The following is a 21,279-nucleotide window of genomic DNA, read 5'->3' as shown; positions in this document are numbered from 1 at the left end:
TTATATTAAAAGAAAAGCTAATAAACTCTGTTTTAATTAAAATATATGGCTACTGTGTTTGTAACACTTCTCACTGTTCACATAACATTACAACTCTGCCTAACTCAAATGTTTTCAGTCAGCTCTGATAGTCGGGCCTTAAAGCATTTTCCAACTAACCATTCATAAGTTGTTTTGACCCCTGCCTTTAGTTAAGATGTAGACATTTATTTCTTCAGCTTACGCTCTTTTCAAGCTGAAGATAATCTAGTACACTTAAAATCACTGGCTACAGTGCTCAGTGGCATAATGCATTAGATGGCATTTTTGAATTGTTTGTTATGGTGCCAAGATGGAAATGCACATTGAAAGATAAAAGTAGGTAAATCCACAGAGAAAGGAATTACAGGAATACTGTAGAATCAGAACTTGTTGTTTGAGGGTTTCAAGCAATTGAACAGGAAAGAAAATGGAAGAACAGGAAGCAGTAGAATTGTGGTTGCTGTTAAGAGGGTGACTTTTAAACAAGCCACGTAATTTGACTTTAACATGCTATTTCACTTAACATTCAGTTGGAAATATACCAGATCTCTAAAGTTTCTTTTAGACCCTAGCCACTGCACTTGAGCAATATTCCATCAGTCCTGATAGTATTGCCGTAGTATTTCATCCACCTTAGTTACCTTCCTAAGGTCACATCTTTAACTTTGTTCTTGTTAAGTTGCTGATGAGGAGAAATGATCTGATTTAGTACAGAAGGGAAAAAAAAATCGATCACAAGTCACTGTTTATATCAATAGTTTGCACCGCGTAGTAATATGCCAGTTACTAAGCAGAAATGCTGACATATCTCGAGTGGTCGAAGGTTTGAAAAAAAAAAATTGGGGGTAGGAACATTGGGCATGACTGTAGCTTCAAGAACAAGTTGGTAGAATAAGGGGAATCGCTAAAAATTGCTTTTCCCCTTCAGCTTTAATTCTAGAGGCAATACAGCCATTTTAATAAATGGGAAATTGAGGCAACTTAAGGTAAACATTTAAACATCACAAAGTAGGTTCTCCAACAAATATGGGGCATGGAAACTAGTTATTAATAGGGTGGCAACTATGGCATTTTTTTCCAGATTTTTATACCGAGGAATGGTTTGTTCCCTAAAGTAGTAAGACTATAAAAGAATATCTGACTACCTGAACTCAAATTTTATTTTTTCGGTTTTTAAAAAAAATTATTTTTCTCTATTGGAATACTGACATCTGTGCAATTTTAACTCTGGTATACCGTGAACTGAACTTTATTCTTTACAAGGAAAAGACAAAAGTTTGAAATGTATGTTTGAACCAAATTAGATTGACATTTTTGTATGTTAAATTCATGTGGTTGACCCTAAGACAACTTCTTAGGGCCCAGTGTTTCTGGTTAAGAGAAATTTTTTCCACCCTGTATCAGATTCCATCATGACCCTATTCTTTCACATTTACTCCTAATGTACCCTGTATGCCCATTCTTGAAATTCAACAGCCCTAAATCCTAGTTTTACAACAGGTCAAATTTCATTTCTTAGTTTTCCCATTCTATAAAATATACCATTCCTTGATTTTTGAAAAATGCTGAAGCCAGTATTTACTGAAAAACAATTCACTCTGTATTCAGGTTATGCAATGGAAATGTTTACCTATAGCGTGTAGGTTAGCTAAAATCTTTCATCACCCAAGACTTCTCTCTAACCACATGTAAAATGACTACGACTGTTCCCTCACCCAGAAGCCGCATTCTTGAGTATAGAGCTATTTGGTAAAGCACTTGACAGCTGGTAGGGGCTCTCCCAGGGGTAAGTGCTAATTTCTATGCAGGATCTGTAGATTACACCCAGCATCTATCAAGTTAAGGATTAGATCACCTAAAATCTTAACTGTTAGCCACTCACCAGCCTGGCCAGCCTGACACCGTGCCAGCAAGAATACAAAAGATCTAGCAGCCCTTCAGAGACACCTGGTCCCTTGTACACAGGTGCAATCTGTTTGGCTTCTGAGGCAATTTCCACTAGTCCATTTTAAATGGGTTTGGCAGATGAGATAACATGTACGTCATGTGAAAGAAATGTTATGAATACCAGTTTATGGTTTAGGATCGCTAACATGCAGAAAAAACCAGGAAAGTGAAGTAGTATAGAAATTAAGAGAAATCCAGAGTCAAATGAAAAGAGGTGAATGTTCTTTAAAAAAAAAAAAAAAAAAGGAACAGGTTAGGTGATTACTTAACTGCTGTGAGGGCAGCTAAATAATTTGAATGTGATTAGAGAAAGTCAGTGACAGCCTCAGAACCTAAGGTCCTCAAGAATATGTCGATCTCTACTTCAAGACCTCAAATTACTCTGCTAGCTTTTTCTTACAACATCTATTCCTTCATCTTACCGTTCTCAATTCTACTGACCTTTACTTCTAGCTCCCCAGATGGTGGCCCTTTATCTCCTCACTGTGGGAACCGACTCTTCCAAACGCAGGGCATCAGTGTTTTGTCCACCTCCCACTGCCCTCTCTCAACAAGGTCATCTCAGCTTCACCCTTTGACTCTCTGCTCGTGTCCAATGTGGCAGTGCTTGATGTTGGTTACTACTATGAGCCATTTCTAAAACACTATCACCAGGTTCCAGGAAATACAGGATTTCTATGGCTCACGGGCTAACTGGCCCCTTGTAATCCCCTTTAATCAACTACTTGAGCCCTCCTGTGTTCCCACAAAGTAGTTGTTCCCAATTTGCTGCACTCACTCCCCTGATCTGCCCACATCCCTAGATGTATCTCCTCAGGCTAGGCAGCAACCTCACCTTCCAAACTCCAAAACTCATTTCATCTGGCATTAGGAATAGATGCCTCACTTCTTAAGGTAACCCCTCTCATCTAAGGGAGAGGATTCCATCCCAACTCTTCAAATCAAATTTCTATATCCAACACCCCCACCACCAGGATGGTGGTGAGGATGGGGCAATTTGACCTTCCTCAGCCCTTGACATGTCCTAGTGTTTCTCAAGATGTGGTCTCCAGACCACCTGCCTCTCATGGGCTGAAAGTCCCTGTAAGAAATGAAGCTTCTCTAAATGCAATGTGGAATCCTAGAACAGATAAAGAACATCAGTGGAAAAATCTGGTGAAATCCAAATGAAGTCTGGAGTTAACAGTAGTGCGTTAATGTTGACTTCTTAGTTTAACAAATGTGCTATGATAATATGTTAATATTAGGGCAAAACGGATATATCTTTGCAACTTTTCTGTAAACCTAAAATCATTCTAAAAGTTTACTAAAACAGAACAAAAAGACCTAATTCTTGGATCCCAAATTAATCTCAATTCCTGGAGCTGAAGCCTGGGAATCTACATTTCTAATAGGAAGCCCAAATGATTCTTATGCAGACACAAATTTGAAAACTAGTCTTTCAATTCCCTTTCCATTCCATGCCTGAATGGCTGCTTCCTCCTTGTTTTACTTACCTTAACCTGATTTCATCTTTTAGATCCTCTCAACCCTAAAATATAAGTACTATCATTATCCCCCTTTCACAGATGAGAAAGTACTAAGATGCAGTACACAAACGAAGTACTAAGAGCTTAAGTAATTTGTTCAGGATCAACAGCCCATGAATGATGGAGCTGGGAGTTGAATCCCTAATCAGTCTAGCTCCCAAATCTATGCACAGAACCATTCTACTTCCTCTCATTCTGTTGCACGTAAGAGCTCTGTAACTAAATCACTAAAAGAAGCATTATTACCTATTTCTCCAACTTCCTAAGTCCAACAGTGCCCCCCTTTTCCACTGGGGGGAATGAACAATGAGAAAGCATTGGGAAGATGTGCCAACTAGAGACCTGGACGGGTAAGGCACAGTGGCTCTTGCACCAGGATCCAGCTCAACTGCTGTATTTTCTGTTCTCCCAAATGCCCTAACATGTACCAATCTAATAATGCTCATAGTACTCACTTTGATGCTAAATTAATTATCTCAGGTTTACTAAGCATCTGTCCAGATTGTCAGGGAAGTGCCAACTCTAAATCAATTTACAGTTGGCCCTCCGTATCCACAGGTTCTGCATCAGTGGATTCAACCAACCATGGACTGAGAATACTTAGGGAAAAAAATTTCAGAAAGTTACGGAAAGCAAAACTTGAATTTGCTGCACACCACCAACCATTTGCATTATATTTACAACTACTTACTTAGGATTTGTATTTGGTGTTATAAGTAATCTAGACATGACTTAAAGTATAAAGGAGGGTGCGGGGGAAGATGGGAGGATTGTGCGTAGGTTATATGTAAATACTGCACCGTTTTCTATAAGGGACTTGAGCATCCATGGATTTTGGTATGGGGTGGCACGCGGGGAGGGAGACTACTGGAACCAATGACCCACAAATACAGAGGGAGAACCATATATCCTCTTATCTTATCTGGGTTCCCTGACTTGTATTTAGACCTTAATACAAAGTTGTGGATCTAACTGCTGAATGATGAAGTTTTGGGAGTTTCTGACTGCAAACCAGACACACACAACAACAGCAGCACTTCTATCCAAATTGCTTCAGTACAGAGTATAGATGGAGGGTTGATAAAATAGAACACAATCTCAGGTAATGTCTCTGTTCTTATGTGTATTTTCCTTCATTTCTTCAAGTGAATCATGAAACAATCACAGGATCAGCAGGAGAAACCTATGAAGTATATTCATTCAGGTAAAACATGTTTTCATTAGTTCTCCTTCTGGTGATTGGAATTTCTTTGATTTTATTATCAATAAAAACGTTGCCACTTATATTCAAAGTACATCCGAGAAATCTGATCATGAAGTTAGAATGCACATACCTCCTTCAGATACTCTTAGAAAACAGTGTCTCTCCATGAAAGCATGAGAAAACTACTTGTACAGCATCTTATTTGCTTTACCATTGCTTTAATGCACTTTAAAATTTAGCTACATTAATTGGGAACAAAGAAACAAAAATAGACATTTCTTTGTTTTTCATAAATAACTACTCTCCATATTTGATAAAAATCTCAAAGCATTATTTTAACTTCCCACAAATATAATGCATACAATTTTTTTTTTCTGAAATAATGTCAGCAAATTAAGTATCTTGGCACTAATATAACCACATACAACTGCTATTCTACTGACTTCCAGGAACAAAACAAAAACAGAAAACTTCTTATCAAGATGCTCTGGGTTTCCTTTTGCTAGTGTTAGGGATCCGGAATTATAATCATCTGCCAGTAATAATTTTATAGATTCTAGTTGATTGTCTACAAATAAAATATCGCTGGCTCTGCTTTGTGAGTTCTGGATTTGACATGACACTGACAATACCGCATGGGACAGGCACTATACACACATGGAAATCAGGAAAAGTACTGAATGCCCTGGACTCGAACTACTGACTCAGTATGTGCCTCACTTGGCTCAGTAATAAATTCACCTGCACCAAACCCGTATCAAAAGTCACTAAATCTCTCATATATATAATATATATTATTTATATACACACCCACAACACATACACACTATACATACAGTTTGTAACAACATGAAGTAATATTGTCTTCAAATGATGTACCACAGACTGAAATAAATCCTGTAATTGTCATCAAGCGGCTAGAAGCTTTTGAGAGTTCTGAGCCAGGTTACTTAGTTACTTTCATCCTGCCTACCCTTCATTCACCCTGCTTTAATGTCTTGGTAGCTTTTTCTTTCAAAACCACCCTCCTCAACCCAGGCGTATTTCTTTCCCAGGATCACTTGATCGGACTTTGGAGGCAAGAAAGGGCATGCAGGGGGAGCAGGAAATCCTCAGCCACTGTACCTCACACCTGCCTAGATTTGTGATGTTCTCTGTCCTGTTGGCCACATTCGGTGTTAGAAAGCAGTTATTCAAAGCTTTGTCCCTCCTACCCCCCTTGGTCTTTCTGTAGAGCACAAAAGTGAAAGAAGCCTCTTTAGCAGGGGTAGCAGTTCATTAAAATATACAACTACATTTCCTAGCTCTGGGGTTCCCATTCTGTACTTGAGACTGCAGGTCACGGATGCTGTTACTAAGGTGCGGTGTGGGCTCCATGAGGTTTTCTCCTGGCAGCCGGTGTCGGGATTAGTGCAGCCCTAGCCCAGGAGGAAACGGCCTAATGAATACCAACTTGGAAACAGTGGTGTCAGCACGTTATTTAAGCTTGTACATTGCTCACAATTACACACAACACACACACAGGCTTATCACTGGAAATGAATACGAGAAAACATGACAAAGGTTTGCAAGGATAAACCAATAAGGCACCAAGAATACTTATTTTCAGCCAATTTAGACAACTTCAAAGTGTGAGGTTAATAATATAAATTAAAATGACTTCCTAAGTCTTATCAACTGATTTACTGAGAGGTCACATATTAGTTCCTTCTAAATCTTTACCCCCTAATCTGTGATGGGAGACGTTGCTTACAATTGAACCATGAAAGGGACAGCCCAAAAGCTGTACATGTGAAACTAAACTGGGCCTTAAATCCTCACTAAAATCACAGAGCTGGCTGTGAAGAAGCTGCTAAACCACCCCACAACCTTCCAGTTTATAACTGTTTTCATGAGTGTGGATTGTTTGCCTAATAAAAATAAAAATCAGAAGAAAACAGCATATGAGATGGAAATAGGGGGCGACCATAAATAGATGGGCTTCTCTGCCCTGGGTAGCGGGAGGGGTGGCTGAGGTAAGACTTGAGGGAAGCAGGTGGGCTTCATCTTTGAGGGAAGGGAGGGGGAGAGCAGCGGTGAGGACAGAGGCTGAAAACAGAGGCAGCTCTGAGAGTTGGCCTGGACCTAGACCTCCAAATGCATTACCTGTATTGCCTCTCCTTGGCTTAGTATCCTTTGTCTTAACTGTCTTTTTTTTTTTTTTTAAAGTAAATTGGTTGTTCTTTTTAGGTTTGGTATGTTGCCAAAATGAAAAATAGTTGTTTTAACAGGAAGAATTAAATCACTTCAACCACATCATCCCACAACTTTTAGATACATTCTGCATCATCTTTACACTCCTCCACAAAAAAAAAAAAAAAAAAAAAAAGGAAGAGGGAAAACCCAAATTAGGCACAATGACCTAAGGCAGCAGAATAATCTATGTACTTTCTGGGAAGACATGTTAACTGAGGGAAGAGGTCAAGGTGATCAGAAAAGTTCCTCATTTGAAAAACAAGAGAGGAACTGGCCCTCAGGCAGGGGATCTATTTCAAGGTTCTAAGAAGCTTCTGAACAAGTAGAGGAATTAGATGTGCAAAAAGTTCTGTAGCTCTGTGTACAAGGTTTTGTCGAATATACTGAAATTTGGATTCAGAGGATGAGTGTGTAAGAGCAGTGCATTTTTATAAACGTGAATAGCTTCTGAAAGTCCATGAAAACTATAACACCAGGCTTCTTTCCACCAGCAAAGTGCTTAAATACACTATGGAAACTATACACTTGTTTACTTAATATCCATAATGTAAAAACTGACCTGGGCTTAAATCTGACTTTTCCAACTTTGGTATAAATGAAGCGCAAATCCCTACACTTGCTGTTTTTCTAGGGAGACATCCTCAAATTTTAATTGTTTTTGCCATTTTAGCTTCTTAAATTTAGTCCCCACTCAGTCCTGGTCACTGGTATTCTGCTGGCCAATGCACTGTCACCCCCTTCCCCAGTAATGGCCTCACACTCTTCTTGAATGAATGGTTAAATAGATTAGGAAAGCAAACAGAATTTTTAACAGTAAAGTATGTATGCGTGGTGTGTGTACGTGTGTATTCATCAATACATAGGCTTTCATATATAAATGAGGGAATGGTTCAACAGATTAGAAAAGCAAACAGAATTCTCTAACAGTAAAGTGTGTGCTCATCACTATATAGGCTTTCTCAGAAGAGGAGGAAGAGAAAAATATATTGAGGTGAGGGGGGGGGAACAGCTTTCCTTTTGCCGCACTGATCCATGTTTTAAAAGCTTATGCAAGGGTGTTATGGGTCTCATTTGTTTTCAGAGGCCGCAGAGAGCAGTGTCTCGATGCTTTTGGAATATCTGGCTGTAATCTAGTCCAAAGTCCAGGGACACTTATTTTCCCCCATCGCTGCCAGTGTGTGTTCACAGGACTGCATGGTGCGCGCCCGCCGCCGCGTCCCGCCCGCCGCTCTTCTCCTCCCCTGCAGGGGGATCCGCGCTCCAGCGGACTCCTGGGGGCGGTGGCGGTTCTCCCGGGACGCGCCGGGCTCCGCTCCTCCCCCGCGCCCTAGCACCCTTTGGCCCACCTCCGGCGGGTATTGAACTGCGCGCGGCGGCGGCGGCGGCGGCGGCGCTGGCCGCAGTGGAGTCACGGCCTCGGGCTGACTGGCCTCTCCCGCCCAGCCTGGGTCACCTGCTTCTAATGCCCGCCGGGAGGCTCCGCCCCGGCCCCGCCCCTTACAAAGAGGGTTTGAATTGTTTCCCGCTCCCCCCACCCCTTCCTTCTACTGGAAGAAGGCGGCAAAAAGGCAGGAGGGCCTGAGTTCTTGAGGGACTCAGGACTGCACTTTAGGGCTGAGTCGTTCTTGTGTCCTGGATCCCACTTACACAGACTGGGAGACAAAATTGCAGAATAGCCCTCTTCCTCCTGCTTATCAACAAGACTTTGTGAGAAATAATGAGGAATACGTGTATTAATCCCAGCCTCAAAGTTAAAAGAAATAAATATAAATCTCTTCACAAACATTAAAACCGTTAATAAATATGTTTAAAATGTACTTTACCTCTTTCATTCCCTGGGATTCTACAGGTGCTTATATTTTTTTGGTTTTTTTGGAACTACTTGGCACTCAGTGTCGGCAAACATCCCAGGGTTGAAAGTAGTGGGAGTTGAAAAGCTATGGAATAGCAATCAAAAAGAAAGGGAAACCCTCAGTGGAAAGTATGCACAGATTGTGAACATGCCAAGAGAGGCTGCCTCATTCTGTGGCCTGTATGCAACATGTGTATTATTGGGGATGGACAAGTGTTGGCTAATAATAAAAATTATTTGAAGTTGGAGAATGTTAATCACTCATGCTGGAATTGAACCAGAATACATGTGTTATTTCACTTGGTTCTGACTCAAAGGATGTTATCTCCTAGTCTGTAAACCTCTCCCTTCTTAATCAACAGGGAGATGTTATTTTTGCTTGGAGATCTCTAATAATAGTAGTAATAATAGCGGGAAAACTTGGCCAAAAGAAACGTATTTTGCATTGTATAGCTTTTTGTATCATTTGAATTTTTGCTTTTCTGCATATAGTATTTCACTTTAAAGGCAGTTTAAAATATGCTGTTTAACATGTATTAGGCAGGGTGCTACATAATTCATTTCAGTTAGCTCATTTGATCCTCACAACAATCAGATGGAACTGGCATCATAATGGCTTCCTTGAAGTTGCATGTTTAGTCCATGGAAAGGACAGAAATCACAATTTTCTTCTGAGTCATAGTTATTGTTTAACAAACTGGAAAACACTGAATTATTTTTAAAGATGCAATTTTTAAGCAACTAGAACATTGCCAGGCATTCTTAGCTATTAATTCACTCATCTATCCTTCCATCTAGCCATCCATCCATCCATCCATCCAAAAACACCAAATTTCTGACTTGAAGACACTACTGTTATATTAAACGTGTTGCTACAAAGTGGAATTCATGAGGTTCAACTTAAATTATTGTCCAAGGTGTACTTATTAATTGATGAAAATACGGAGGATCATGCCAAACATTCCATCTAGTAAGACTGTGACATTTTGAAAGTTTTGAAGTATTGGTTTTGGATTTTGTAATCAGAGAATAGTTATTGCATTTCTAATCTTACTATACTTGTATTGATTATACATATTGAGACACTTGAGAGTTCAATGCTATAGGAATGACTGGACAGGTAGCCTCTGTATACTCTTCAGTATCTTGATAATCAAGCCTGGAACAGTGTGCCCATGTCCCCTGCATTGGCAGGCGGATTCTTAACCACTGTGCCACAAGGGAAGTCCCCCCAGGTTATTTTTTAAACTACGTATTATTCAAACACCTTTGAGGCCATGCGTCTACCTCCATTTCTTCTCTACAATGAATTAGGCACCAGAAATCACATGTAGCATTTTCCAAAGTGACTTCATATGCCTTTCTCGTCTAACTCTTCTAATAGCCTCCAAATAAGTGGCCTTGTTGGTGAAAGTTTATGAGTTTGCTGCCTTGCATCATTTCTGGAATCAGGCCCCCTATTCCTCTGGGGGACCCTTTCCCCACTCTCGGTGCACTGTGTTTCAGTTGGGTCTGACACTGCCTTTCCAAGTGTGGTCACGTGACCTAACCTGGCCAGTCAGAGAAGCCCAGTCCCCTAACTCCTATGATTGGTTCAGCGTTGGGCACATAATCCAAGCTGAACCAATGAAACTCAATCCCTGGGGCTATTAGAGGTTCTGCTATGTTTGATGAACTAGTAGCCCATAAACCTGGAACTTCTAGAGACCATCCTTCCATTACGGGGAGAAACACTGACAGAGAATGATATCAATATAGAAGAAAGCGGAGCTGAATGATGAAGATGCCTCTGAATCCCTGGATCCATTCATGCCTGAAGTCACCATGACATAATCCTACACTTCTCAATTTCATGACCTGATATATTCCCCTTTTGGTTTAAGCCCCTTTCGGTTAAACCACTTGCATTGAAAGGGTTATGTCTCATTCAAGGTTGTCATCTCCACTGGAAGGTGAAGAAACTGAGGTCCGGGAATTTACGTGCCCAAGGTCCTTGGATGTTGAGTAACAGAGCTGGGACTAGAACCCAGGTCTCTAAGGCCAGTTGTCACTCCTGCTGTTCTGCAAGCAAATAACAGGTGTCCCAGTTATTGCTGGTCAGTCCTGGTTCCAGGAGAAACATGTGCCATCATTCAGGACGGATGCTCCAGTGGGAGGACCAGCCAACGCCTTGGGAAAATGCTTCACCAAGCCCTAGAGAACTGTTACCAATTGTCCCTTGAAGCTGGGCATACCCAGAGTGACCTGGCCATGGGGCTTGCCCAGTCAAGAGACAATTACAGAGCACAGAGACTGCCTTTTTTCAGGAAGGTGAGGCCCACGGCTCCTTCCCTCACCCCCACCCCAGGTGCAGCCCTGAGCCAGGATAGTGAGGACCAGTGCCAAGGTCCTTGGCTTCGGGTGAGGGGTGCCAAGAGGGGAGGCTGAGCTGTGGCCAGGGGTGGCCCCAAGAAATGTGGAGCTAAGCCAGTACTTCCCAGTCTTCAGCCACACCAAGGCCACCTTTAAGAATTCTGCCACAGGGACCTCCCTGGTGGTCCAGTGTTTAAGAATCCGCCTTCCAGTGCAGGGTACGTGGGTTCGATCCCTGGTCAGGGAACTAAGATCCCACATGCCATGGGGCAACTAAGCCCACGTGCCACAACTGTTGAGCTTGGGCACCTCAACAAGGGAGCCCGCGCACTCTGGAGCCTGAGTGCAACAGCTAGAGAGCCCGCCTGTGGCAACTAAGACCCAACGCAGCCAAATAAATAAATAAATATAAAAAAAGAATTCTGCCATAGCCAAGTGTCACCTTTACTTCATATTTTCCTATTTCAATAAATGCAAGCACACTTTGGAGATATTTCAGGTTCAGTTCCAGACCATTGTAATAAAGCAAATACTGCAATGAAGGGGGTCACGCAAAAAAATTTTTTCCCAGTGCATATAAAAGTTATGTTACACTATACTGTAGTCTATTAAGTGTGCAGCAGCATTATGTCTGAAAAAAACAATGTACATACCTTAATTAAAAGTATTTTATTGCTAAAAAAAAATGCTAACCATCATCTGACAATGCAGGGTTGCCACAAACCTTCAATTTGTAAAAAACGTAATAGCTGCAAAACACAATAAAGCAAAGCACAGTAAAATGAGATATGCCTGTACCTTTAATCACTTTCATGAATTGAAAACTGGTGTCGCTCGTCAAAAATATCGACCCCAAAGATAAACACAATGAACACAAAATGATGTTGTTAAAGTTTAACTCAAGATAGTTGCCCTAGACTGCCGACCTGGAGTCTGGCTGTTAGTTAGAAAGGCGTTAAAGAGAGGCCAGCACCAAGGCCTTGCCGTTGAAGCACATTCACTGCTGTGCAGTGACCAGGTAAAGCTATCTCTCCTGTGGCCAGCAGTACTCCTGTTCATCTCAAGCTTTGGAAAACACCGAGGTAGGCAAATTGTAAACCCTGGACAAATGCTCACGAGCCATGGACGGGTATATTTAGAGCGTTGTTTCTGCCCAAAGCTCTGGAAGAGCAGTCACTCCAAGTAAGCAAGAACTGTAACCGAGACAGGAAAACGGAACAAGCAATAAAGACAAGCCCACTGAGGGATCAAGCCTCAGTTAAATCATTCATTCATTCAACATTTATTGAGCGCCTACTGTGTGGCAGGCACCGTGCTAGGCGCAGAAATCCAGAGATGCATAAGATACAGTCCATGCCCTGAAGGGTTCACAGTCTAGAAGGGGAGACAAACATGTAAACAACTAAAATACAGTATGATAAGTGCCACAACCGAAGCATTTACAAAGAGGAGAGGTAGCCTGGAGGGGGAGGGGTACGGGAGTGGTCTTCCTGGAGGAGGGGGCCTTTGAGGGGGATTGTGAGAGACGAATAGGTGTTTGCCAGGCAGACAAGGCAGGAGGAGCAGGGTAAAGGCATTCCATTATGAAGAAACAGCATGAGCGAAGGCACAGAGGCATGAACTGCATGTCTTGAGGGGCGGGGAGTTCTATTCTGGCGGTACTGCTGAAGTTGGTTCCAGAGGCTGTGCCTGGAGAGGAAGGCAGAGGCAGGATGATGAGGAGAAACTGAGAGCAGGAGACATCTCGGAGGCGCCCCAGAGGAGAGCAGAGCCCGAGGGAAGGAAGGCTTCCACCCACGAAGAGAAGGCTCCTGGCTGACCCAAGTCACGCCTGCTTGAGGACCATCGGAGTCCTCACTGCAGTCCCAAAGGGACTGGACCCAAGGCCAGAGGAGGAGCTGAGCTGAGGGAGGGCTGAACAGAGGGGAAGGGCCCAGGCTTGGGGTTCTGGAAGCTGCCACTCATCTGAGAGCTGTCCGCTCCCGGACTTCTGATTTCCGCTCTCTGCTGTGCTGATCCCCTGCTCCCACCATGATGGGGCCAAGGGCCAAATGAGAAATGACCTGGGAATGTCTTTGGCCAACTGCAAAGGGCCAGATGAATGGCTTTACTAATTAAAAGAGGAAAGGGTTGAGGATAAAGCAGGAGTTCCTAAGAATACAGGCCATAATGAGAAAAACCACAGTGGCCCTGGTGGACGATGGCTCTCTGGTCCCCTGGGGAGGAGGGGCCCTGTTGGCCCAGGGCAGGGGCAGAGGCCAGCGGGCAGGACCAGGCCAGCTGTGCAGGGAGCATGTGTGACCTACAAGACTGTGGGGCTGCAATCCCAGCCTCCTGGTGTCTCCTCAGCCTGAGGTCAAGTTTCCTTGGCAACCAGGATCCTCCGCCTTCCAGGCAGTAGGGGAGGCACCGAGGCAGAGATTGTCCACAGCCAGGCTTCCAGCCCTTTCCTCTTTCTCAGAAATGGCTCTGTTTGAAAAATGCCTTCATGGGGGCCGGGTGGAGGCGGAGCAGGGAGGCTGGGGGAGGAGGGGCAGGCTCTCAGTAAACCAGAGCCCAGGTGCCCCTCTGAGTGACCACTTTTCCAAGGCACCACACCTCAGGACACTTTGAGGGAGTGAGTTTCTTTCCCAACCCTGGATGGGAGGAGGGGGAAGATGGACTCAACCTGTTCATGGCTCCTGCTGCCCTGAGTTCAGAGGCTACAGTGAGAGCGAGGCCTCCTCATCCTCGCTGCCATCACAGGAACAGGGGAAGGGAGGAGGGGAGGCTCCCGATGAGCTCTGCCCTCAATGACTCAGCCTCACCCCACGGAGTCTCCAAGCCCTCCGTCAGCCCCCTTCCTCTCGGTCTCAGGGTCTCATCGCCTTGTCCCTCCTCTCCCCCGACCCGGGTCGGGGAGTGGTGCCTGCTTGACGGGCTGATGGAGGTGGTGGTGGAAGCAGTGAGAGGGAAGGTGTGGTGTGGGCCATGATGGGTGGCTTCCCCACCATGGTGGGGGCGCTAGGCTGGGCTGCGGCGGGGTCACTTGCTCTTGTGTAGGTCCTTCAGCTGGCGGAGCTTCTCCGGGAGCTGGGCCCGGGAGCAGCCATCGCCTCCCGTGGGGCCTGGCCCTGGCCCCAGAGCCTCCTGCAGCACCAGGCAGTGCGTCCTCAGGAACAGGTTATAGGAGCGCTCCTCTCCCAGGGTGGACGGGCACTGTAGGGGGAGAGGCACCCGGGTTTGGTGGGGAGAATCTGGAAAATAGACCCAACAAGGGAAGACCCCCCCGCACCTCCCCATCCCAGGGTCCAGAAGTTCTCACTGGAAGGCCCTTGTGCCAAATATGTCAGAGCTCTGGAGAGGGCCCTGTAGGGCCCTGCAGGGCCCGCAGGGATGAGACCTCTCTCAGGAGTGCCCTCGGCCCCTCCTGGACCCCAAGCCCCGCACCGTGCTCCTGCGTTCCATCCGCTGCCTCTGCACCCACTGCATCTTCCTCTCCCGGGCCAGGTTCTCGGGCTCCACCACGCCTGCAAAGCCCAGGTTCTCCTCCGCATACTCATGGCCTAGGGATGGCCATCGGGGTCAAGACACAGGGCCGAGTGAGATGGGTGGTACGGTCAGAAAAAGTCCTCCCCACCCACAGGCCTATGGGTACCTGACGACTGGGGAGGAGGGGCAATGCTTCCAGAAAAGCCCTGACCACATGGAGCTGTTTCTCTAAATGTGGGCACAAGTCAGCCACGAGTGAAGAGGCAGAAGCAGTTCAGGGGGGAAAACCACCAGACCTGGAGCCAGAAGACCTGCATTCTAGCCCATCTGGCTCTGCCCAGCTGTGCGACCTCAGTCAAGTCATGGCACTTCTCTGAGCCACAATGTTCTCCTTTGGCAAGTGGGGAAAATAATAATGCCACTATAAAATGATGTGTTCCTGGTGCCTGGAGCAGGGCCTGGTACACGTTAGGTGCTCAATAAAGTATTTGTCGAATGAATGAATGGATGCATATATGTTCTGAGGATTAACTGAGATATGAGTAAATGTGTTGTAGAAACTACGGATATGCAATGTACACATGCACGTACGTATGGATGGATGGATATTCCATGTACGTGCATATGGATGATGGACGTGCAGCGTGTGGATGATGGACGTGCAGCGTGTGGATGATGGACGTGCAGCGTGTGGATGATGGACGTGCAGCGTGTGGATGATGGACGTGCAGCGTGTGGATGATGGACGTGCAGCGTGTGGATGATGGACGTGCAGCGTGTGGATGATGGACGTGCAGTGTGTGGATGATGGACGTGCAGCGTGTGGATGATGGATGCAGGCAATGATACACGCAGAGTGGATTTAAGGCCCCTCTTTGCTCATTAAGCAAAGGCAATTTTCTGTTCTAGGCTCTGGCTATGAAAAATCAGCCATCTCCCAGGGATGCTCTGGGGCCTACAGGGCTCCCAAGAGACTGTGGGCTGGTTGCCAGGGAAGCAGAGGCCTTACAGAGCCAGTTCTGCAAACAGAAGGGAGCTCTGCCCCCACTGCGGGAGTTGGCTCCCAGGAGCCACCAGAGGTGGAGCTGTGTCCCCTCTGGGCCAGGAGCTGAGTCGGCTGGGACTCTGGGGGTGTGAGGGGCTAGGAGGAGAGGGAGGGGCACCTCACCAGGCCACAGCAGAGTGTCGTCCCCCAGCCCCAGCACGGTGTCCAGTGAGCTCAGCATGGTCTCTGCGGTGCCCTCAAAGGTCCGTCCTGGTAGAGTCAGAAGGTATGTGTAAGGTACAAGAACCACACAGCACGGTAAGGTACATGAAAAGGGTGGGGACCAGCTTGTACAGCTGGGGCTGGCCACCAGCCCTCAGCCGTGCCCCTGCCATGCCCACTTCCCTGGCATCTACTCCTTCCCTCCCTCTGCGAGCTGGGCCCAAATATTCAACCGCAACCGAGCCCATTTGAAGGCCTCCATTGCACATATTGACATGTGGATAGAGAGGGGGTGCAGAACCTTCAGGCTGAGTTCTGTGGCTCCAAGCCCACTCGATACAGGGTTGCTCTTTTCCACAGAGCACTTCTTTCTTTGCCTGTGCTGTCTTTGGCACTCCATGCACCTTGGGACCTGTGATCCTCCCACCCACAGGATCACCTTCTCACTCAGGGGTTCTCAAGTTTTTGTAACTAGTCTTGCCAGTCACTGTATCAGAGAACCAGGCTCCACCCAGTGGAAACAAACACCCTTCGAGGTCTCTACTCAGTTACAGGCATCGTCTCATTCTGTCCAACCCCCGCGGGAAGTCATGAGGATATAAAAGAAAAATCGAGGTAACAAAGGTGGGAGTAACTGCCGAGGCAACATGTGTACTGAAACCAATGTTTTCATGCATTGCGTGGAGCTGTGGCTGTCCTTGGGCCCCTGCCCTGGCCTCTCTCCCTCCCGCTTGTCCCCCCTCCTCCCTCTTCCCTTTTGGGGGACTCACCACAGCCAGAGAGGAAGAGCAGGTCCCCTGAGAAGAGGCAGGAGGGACCCTTATATGGCGCCCCATCCAGCAGGTAGACCAGATGGCCTTGTGTGTGGCCAGGGGTGGCCAGAGCCTGGATCTGAAGCCGTCCCACACTAACCACATCTTGATGACACAGGGGACTGAGAAGTGAGGCAATAGTGGAGAGAAGGCACTAGAGCTTGTGCCATGCTTATCCTGCCTCCCCCGCCCTGCCCAGGCCCAAGGGAATGGGTGATGTACAGGAGGGGGGCTTCCCCACCAGAGAGAAGGCACCCCCAGTGCCCAGGGCTTCAGATCCAAGCCCTCCAGCTTCCTCTTTTGGGGACTATGGCTGGATCAGTTGGGGGATGGGCAGTGGCAGTCTTCAGATGGGCTGTGATCTACTCTCTAAGGGCCAGGAAGGGCATCAGCAAAGATCCACCTGCTGATACCCCTGAAACATGTGACTAAAGGATGGAGGGTGAGGGGAAGGGCCCACAAGGGCCATCCCATCCCTGGGTCAGGGACTTACTGGGTGAGGTAGGGGATGCCGTCCTGAGGGCTCCCATACACCCGACAGTCCTGGTGCCGCCGGCTGAGGTCACGGTTCCCTCCACTGTGGTCCCTGTAGGATGGCACAGACTGGCAGGGCCTTTAAGGGGCAACTGTACTGGGCCTCCTGCCTCCTTCTTCCCCAAGCACCTCCAGGCCTCTGAGCCCTGGGACTCCTGGCTTCTGGACTGAACCAAGCTGTCCACACCTCTTCTGGCCTTTGTTCAAGCTGTCCTCTTGCCCAGAATGTTGTCCCAACAACTCGCCACCCCTCCCCGCATCACCAACTAATGCCAACTGATCTTCTGAACTCTCAGCTCCAGGGTCATCAGCCTCTAATTCCTCCACGTGGATCCGATCACACCCTCCCTGGCGCCCCTGCCCCCATACCCTGTGCCAACTGTCACAGTTGTTATTGTTTGTCATCGTTGTACGCTTTCATACGGGGCTGTCTCCCCTATTGGACTATAACCTCCTTGATGGAAGAGATCACAAGGTTTGCCCATGCCCGGCACACCTGCCCACACGGAATGGAAGGTAAATGCCTGCCCTGCCCTCCTCTGGCGCTTCAGAAGCCTGATAAGTAGAGCAGTGGGAGACCTGCCCCTCCCCCTCCCTCTCTGCTGGTGCCCCAGTGAATTCATGAGGACGGTGTCCACCCATCCTGACTTCTTGACTCTCAGCCCAGCCTGTTCTCATGGGACCCAGTCCTGGCAAGCCCAGCCGGGGCAGGGGCCGGCCAGGGAAGATGATCTGCACCCAGACCTCCCACCTCAGCCCCTTACCAGTGCTTGTGGGTGCAGAGAATGGCAACCAAGTTAACGCCCTCCTTTTCAATGGAAGCCTAGGGGAGAGAGGGGGCAGTGAGACTGAGGAGCAGGATGCGGAGGGAAACAGGGGCGTGGGTGCTGGATGGAGAGGAGAGAGGAGAGGAGAGCAGGGGAGGATGAGGGAGAAGGAGGCGATGAAGCCAGAGAATGAGAAGGGGGTGGGGAAGAGAGGGCCGGGTAAAGGGGGGCAGCTGAGCCCCAGCCTGGGCACAGGGGAGAGGGGGATTCGTGGAGGGGGTAGACACACAGACACACGCACACACAGATAAATAAGTAACAAGAGGGAATGATAAAGACGTCCAGACACGACAGACAGAGGCGAGGAGAGAAGAGCGAGGGTCAGAAAGGGGGCCACAGAGAGTGAGAGGCAGAAGGAAACTCCCTAGACCCACAGTCCTGGGTCAGCACCACTTGCCCTCTGGCTCTGATTCCCCCACTGCTGCCCTCCCCCTTTCCCCTGGCCATGCCCTGACACTGACCCCCTCCCCATGGTGTGTTTGTGGGGGTCTCTTTGTGTACATGTGTGTCAGCGTCTGTGTGTGAGTGCACATGGAGGGCGGCACATCCCATTGGCAGAGGGCAGGGTCAGCCTCTCTCTAGCAAGGAGAAGCTGCCAGTCCTCAAGGTGACCCCAGGTACCCCTGACCCCATCCCCCCCTCACCTGTACGGCCTGAGGGTCTGAAGGGTCCACAGCCACAGCCAGCCGGGCCTGGGTGTCGATGATGAGGTAGCTGTAGTTGTCTGAGAGGACGAGGATAGGAAGCCCCTTCACTCCTGGGGAACAAAGACGGGCTGTGGGCTGGGTGATGGGGCGGGGAGCCCAGCAGTCCGGGGTATGAGATGGGGAGTAGGCTGGGAGGGTGGCCACGGCTTGGGGCGATGCTGGCCCGGGGTGGCCAGAGCTCACCATTGAAGAGGAGGGGCTGGGTTCTGGAGTGGCCTTTGGGGTAGTGATTCCGAGCCCTGCGCAGCTGCTGGCGGTAGAAGAGGTACCCGAGCCAGGTGCGGGTGTACAGGCTGTACCTGCAGGACGGGACGTCTGTGCTCAGCCCTGCCCCTCGAGCCCAGACCCTCCGTGAAGCCCAGGTCCCACGTCTCCACTCCCTCAGTCACCCCCTGAGTCAATGCAACTCCACCACCGCTTATCGTGTGCTGACTGTTTGCCCTGCTCAGTACTCAGGACAAGATGGAGAATGAGACAGAAACACCCCCAAGCTCACCAGGCGAGATGTGAGCTGAGGAATTCATAGAAGAGAACCGAGGGTGAGGGGTTTACTCAGTGAAAGGAGTATAGGAGTTAGGAAGCCGCAATGAGGTGGGAACAGTATTTCAGGAAGAGGAGCGGTGTGTCGCAGTCATGCCCGGGGCTTGCTGAAGACCAGATTCTTCAGCCCGATCCCAGCATTTGAGACTCAGCCAGTCTGCGGTGGAGCCCGGGAATTTGCATTTCTAACAAGCTCCAGCTGATGCTGCTGACCCAGGCACCACAACTCTGAGAACAACTGGGGGTAGAGGAAACAATAGGCCAAGGCCCAGAGGCAGCAGACAGCAGGGTTTACTTAGGGAAAGTGTAGAAGGTTCTGTTTGGCTGTTTGGTGGAGGAAGCAGGCAGTGGTGAGGCTGGATGAGCTGACCACACTCCCTCCCTCCACCTGCCCCCATTCCAGGCCATCCCAGGCTACACAGTGAAAAGGGGGCACGAGGAACAGAGGGGACTTGCGAGTGACAGAGTCCCCCAAATACAGGATGCCAGCACGCAGGGCTGGCTTCACAGGTGTGCGACCCGGCAGTCACATAATGCCCCACACTTGGTATGATGCTCTGCTGTTGCCATCCTGAAATTCTTAACTATTTTCTCTTTGAACTTGTGTCTTGTAAGTGAAGTCTGATGGGACAGTGGAACATGCATGCGAGCAGAGGTGATACACATAACATCACAGGACATGTGTCTGCTCCGTCCCTGCTGCCCCTCACACACCATGTTCGCAATGGCCACGAGCACAGAACTCTGGTGGACCCTCTATGTGTGGGAATTCAAGACCCAAAGTGAATACAGGTGAGTGTACATCTGTGACTGAGTAAAGGGTTGGGGGGGTGGGCACTGACTGGCCCGTAAGCCACACTTTGGGTTCAAACTAGAATTTGCTTGAAATGCATCAAGAAGGCAATGGTGTTCTAAGAAACACAAATGATCAAGGAACCCTACCACATCCTTTCTTATCATGTTACTTCCCTGTATGATCCCACCATTGATGCTGCAAATGATGCTGCTACGGAAGGAAAGGGAAAGAGGCAACCAACCTGTCCTTCTCCTTCCAGCCCTTCTCGCTCATCAGTAAGCTGAAAGCAGAGAGAGCAGGTAGAATGTGCACGTATCAAGAAGTGAAATAAAAACAGCTGAGTTAGTTCGGGGCCACATTTCCACCGTTCTGGTCAGAACATAACACATATCCACGTACAAGCTAAGAAATGTGAGTTATGTAGTTTCGGTGATCCCACAAGTGAGTTAAATGTTCTTATATTTGCATTTAAAAGTGGCACTGCATGATATATAATGAATGGCATAATTCATGCTAACAATTAAGATTTTAAGTATTCCTCTACTCAGAATGACATTAAGTAGCAAATTAAAAACATCACGGCAAGTCAGCAAGTCAGAGAGATCATAGAAGAAAGGAAAGGCTTTATATTTTAGTACCTTACGTGGCACCTCTTTCCTGCCTTTTGAGCAATAGCCTCCAAATTCCATTTTACACTGGGCGCTGCAGAGTATGAGCGGGAGTGGTCTCAGCCCCTCTGCTCTCGGGAAGGCTACTGAGGCTGGGGTGTGGCTGGGGTCGGTCAGTGCTCAGGGTTACACGGCAAGGCAGTCAGAAAAGGGGGTGGCGTTCTGGCTGATTAAGCCTGAGACAGAAAAGTTGAGGTGGGGATGTGGACAAAGGGCCCTAAATCCCTACAGAGGCTTACTGTGTCTGTGTCGGGGAGGCAGCAGGGGCAGGCGCTCTTCAGGCCCCTTTGGGAAGAGCAAGCTGACCTGTCTGCAAACAATTTGATCAAAACCAAGCATGTTTCCATGACAATTTGGTGGAAACAATTTAGCTGAAGGTGAATCATGGCTGTCCCAGCTCTGTGAGCCCATGCACTTGTATCAATTGGGAATCTAGACGCGCTGTGGAGGGGTTTTGCCATCCTTTTTTTAAAAAAATTAATTAATTTATTTTTGGCTGCGTTGGTTCCTCGTTGCTGCACGTGGGCTTTCTTTTAGTTGCGGCGAGCGGGGGCTGCTCTTCGTTGCAGTACGCAGG

At 47.6% G+C, this 21,279-nt stretch overlaps 2 protein-coding genes across 3 annotated transcripts in view; one reads left to right on the top strand and one right to left on the bottom strand.

Annotated features, from left to right (window-relative positions):
- LOC309662890 (cyclin-Y-like protein 1) overlaps positions 1–21,279 on the top strand; it is a 187,288-nt gene that overhangs the window by 19,248 nt on the left and 146,761 nt on the right. The window contains exon 6 of one of the 2 annotated variants that reach the window (XM_082466121.1): positions 4,644–4,696. The exons of the other annotated variant lie outside the window; for it this stretch is intronic. Within the exon in view, the coding sequence (XP_082322247.1) occupies positions 4,644–4,646 (3 nt within the window). The 3' untranslated portion in view covers positions 4,647–4,696. Of the gene's footprint in view, positions 1–4,643; positions 4,697–21,279 lie in introns of those variants that run through there. 2 annotated transcript variants of the gene reach the window in all.
- LOC309662885 (putative hydrolase PNKD) overlaps positions 12,407–21,279 on the bottom strand; it is a 751,075-nt gene continuing 742,202 nt past the window's right edge. Inside the window, exons 2-9 of the mRNA XM_082466111.1 lie at positions 18,882–18,997; positions 18,636–18,748; positions 17,929–17,987; positions 17,124–17,216; positions 16,589–16,752; positions 15,780–15,866; positions 14,570–14,685; positions 12,407–14,338 (exon numbers count right to left, since the gene is read on the bottom strand). Of these exons, the coding sequence (XP_082322237.1) occupies positions 14,165–14,338; positions 14,570–14,685; positions 15,780–15,866; positions 16,589–16,752; positions 17,124–17,216; positions 17,929–17,987; positions 18,636–18,748; positions 18,882–18,997 (922 nt within the window). The 3' untranslated portion in view covers positions 12,407–14,164. The remainder of the gene's footprint in view (positions 14,339–14,569; positions 14,686–15,779; positions 15,867–16,588; positions 16,753–17,123; positions 17,217–17,928; positions 17,988–18,635; positions 18,749–18,881; positions 18,998–21,279) is intronic.

This window comes from Balaenoptera physalus (assembly GCF_965194825.1).
Source record: "Balaenoptera physalus genome assembly, chromosome: 6".
Classification (NCBI taxonomy): domain Eukaryota; kingdom Metazoa; phylum Chordata; class Mammalia; order Artiodactyla; family Balaenopteridae; genus Balaenoptera; species Balaenoptera physalus.
Note: the sequence above shows the minus strand (reverse complement) of the source record. Positions and strands in the feature narration are given on the sequence as shown.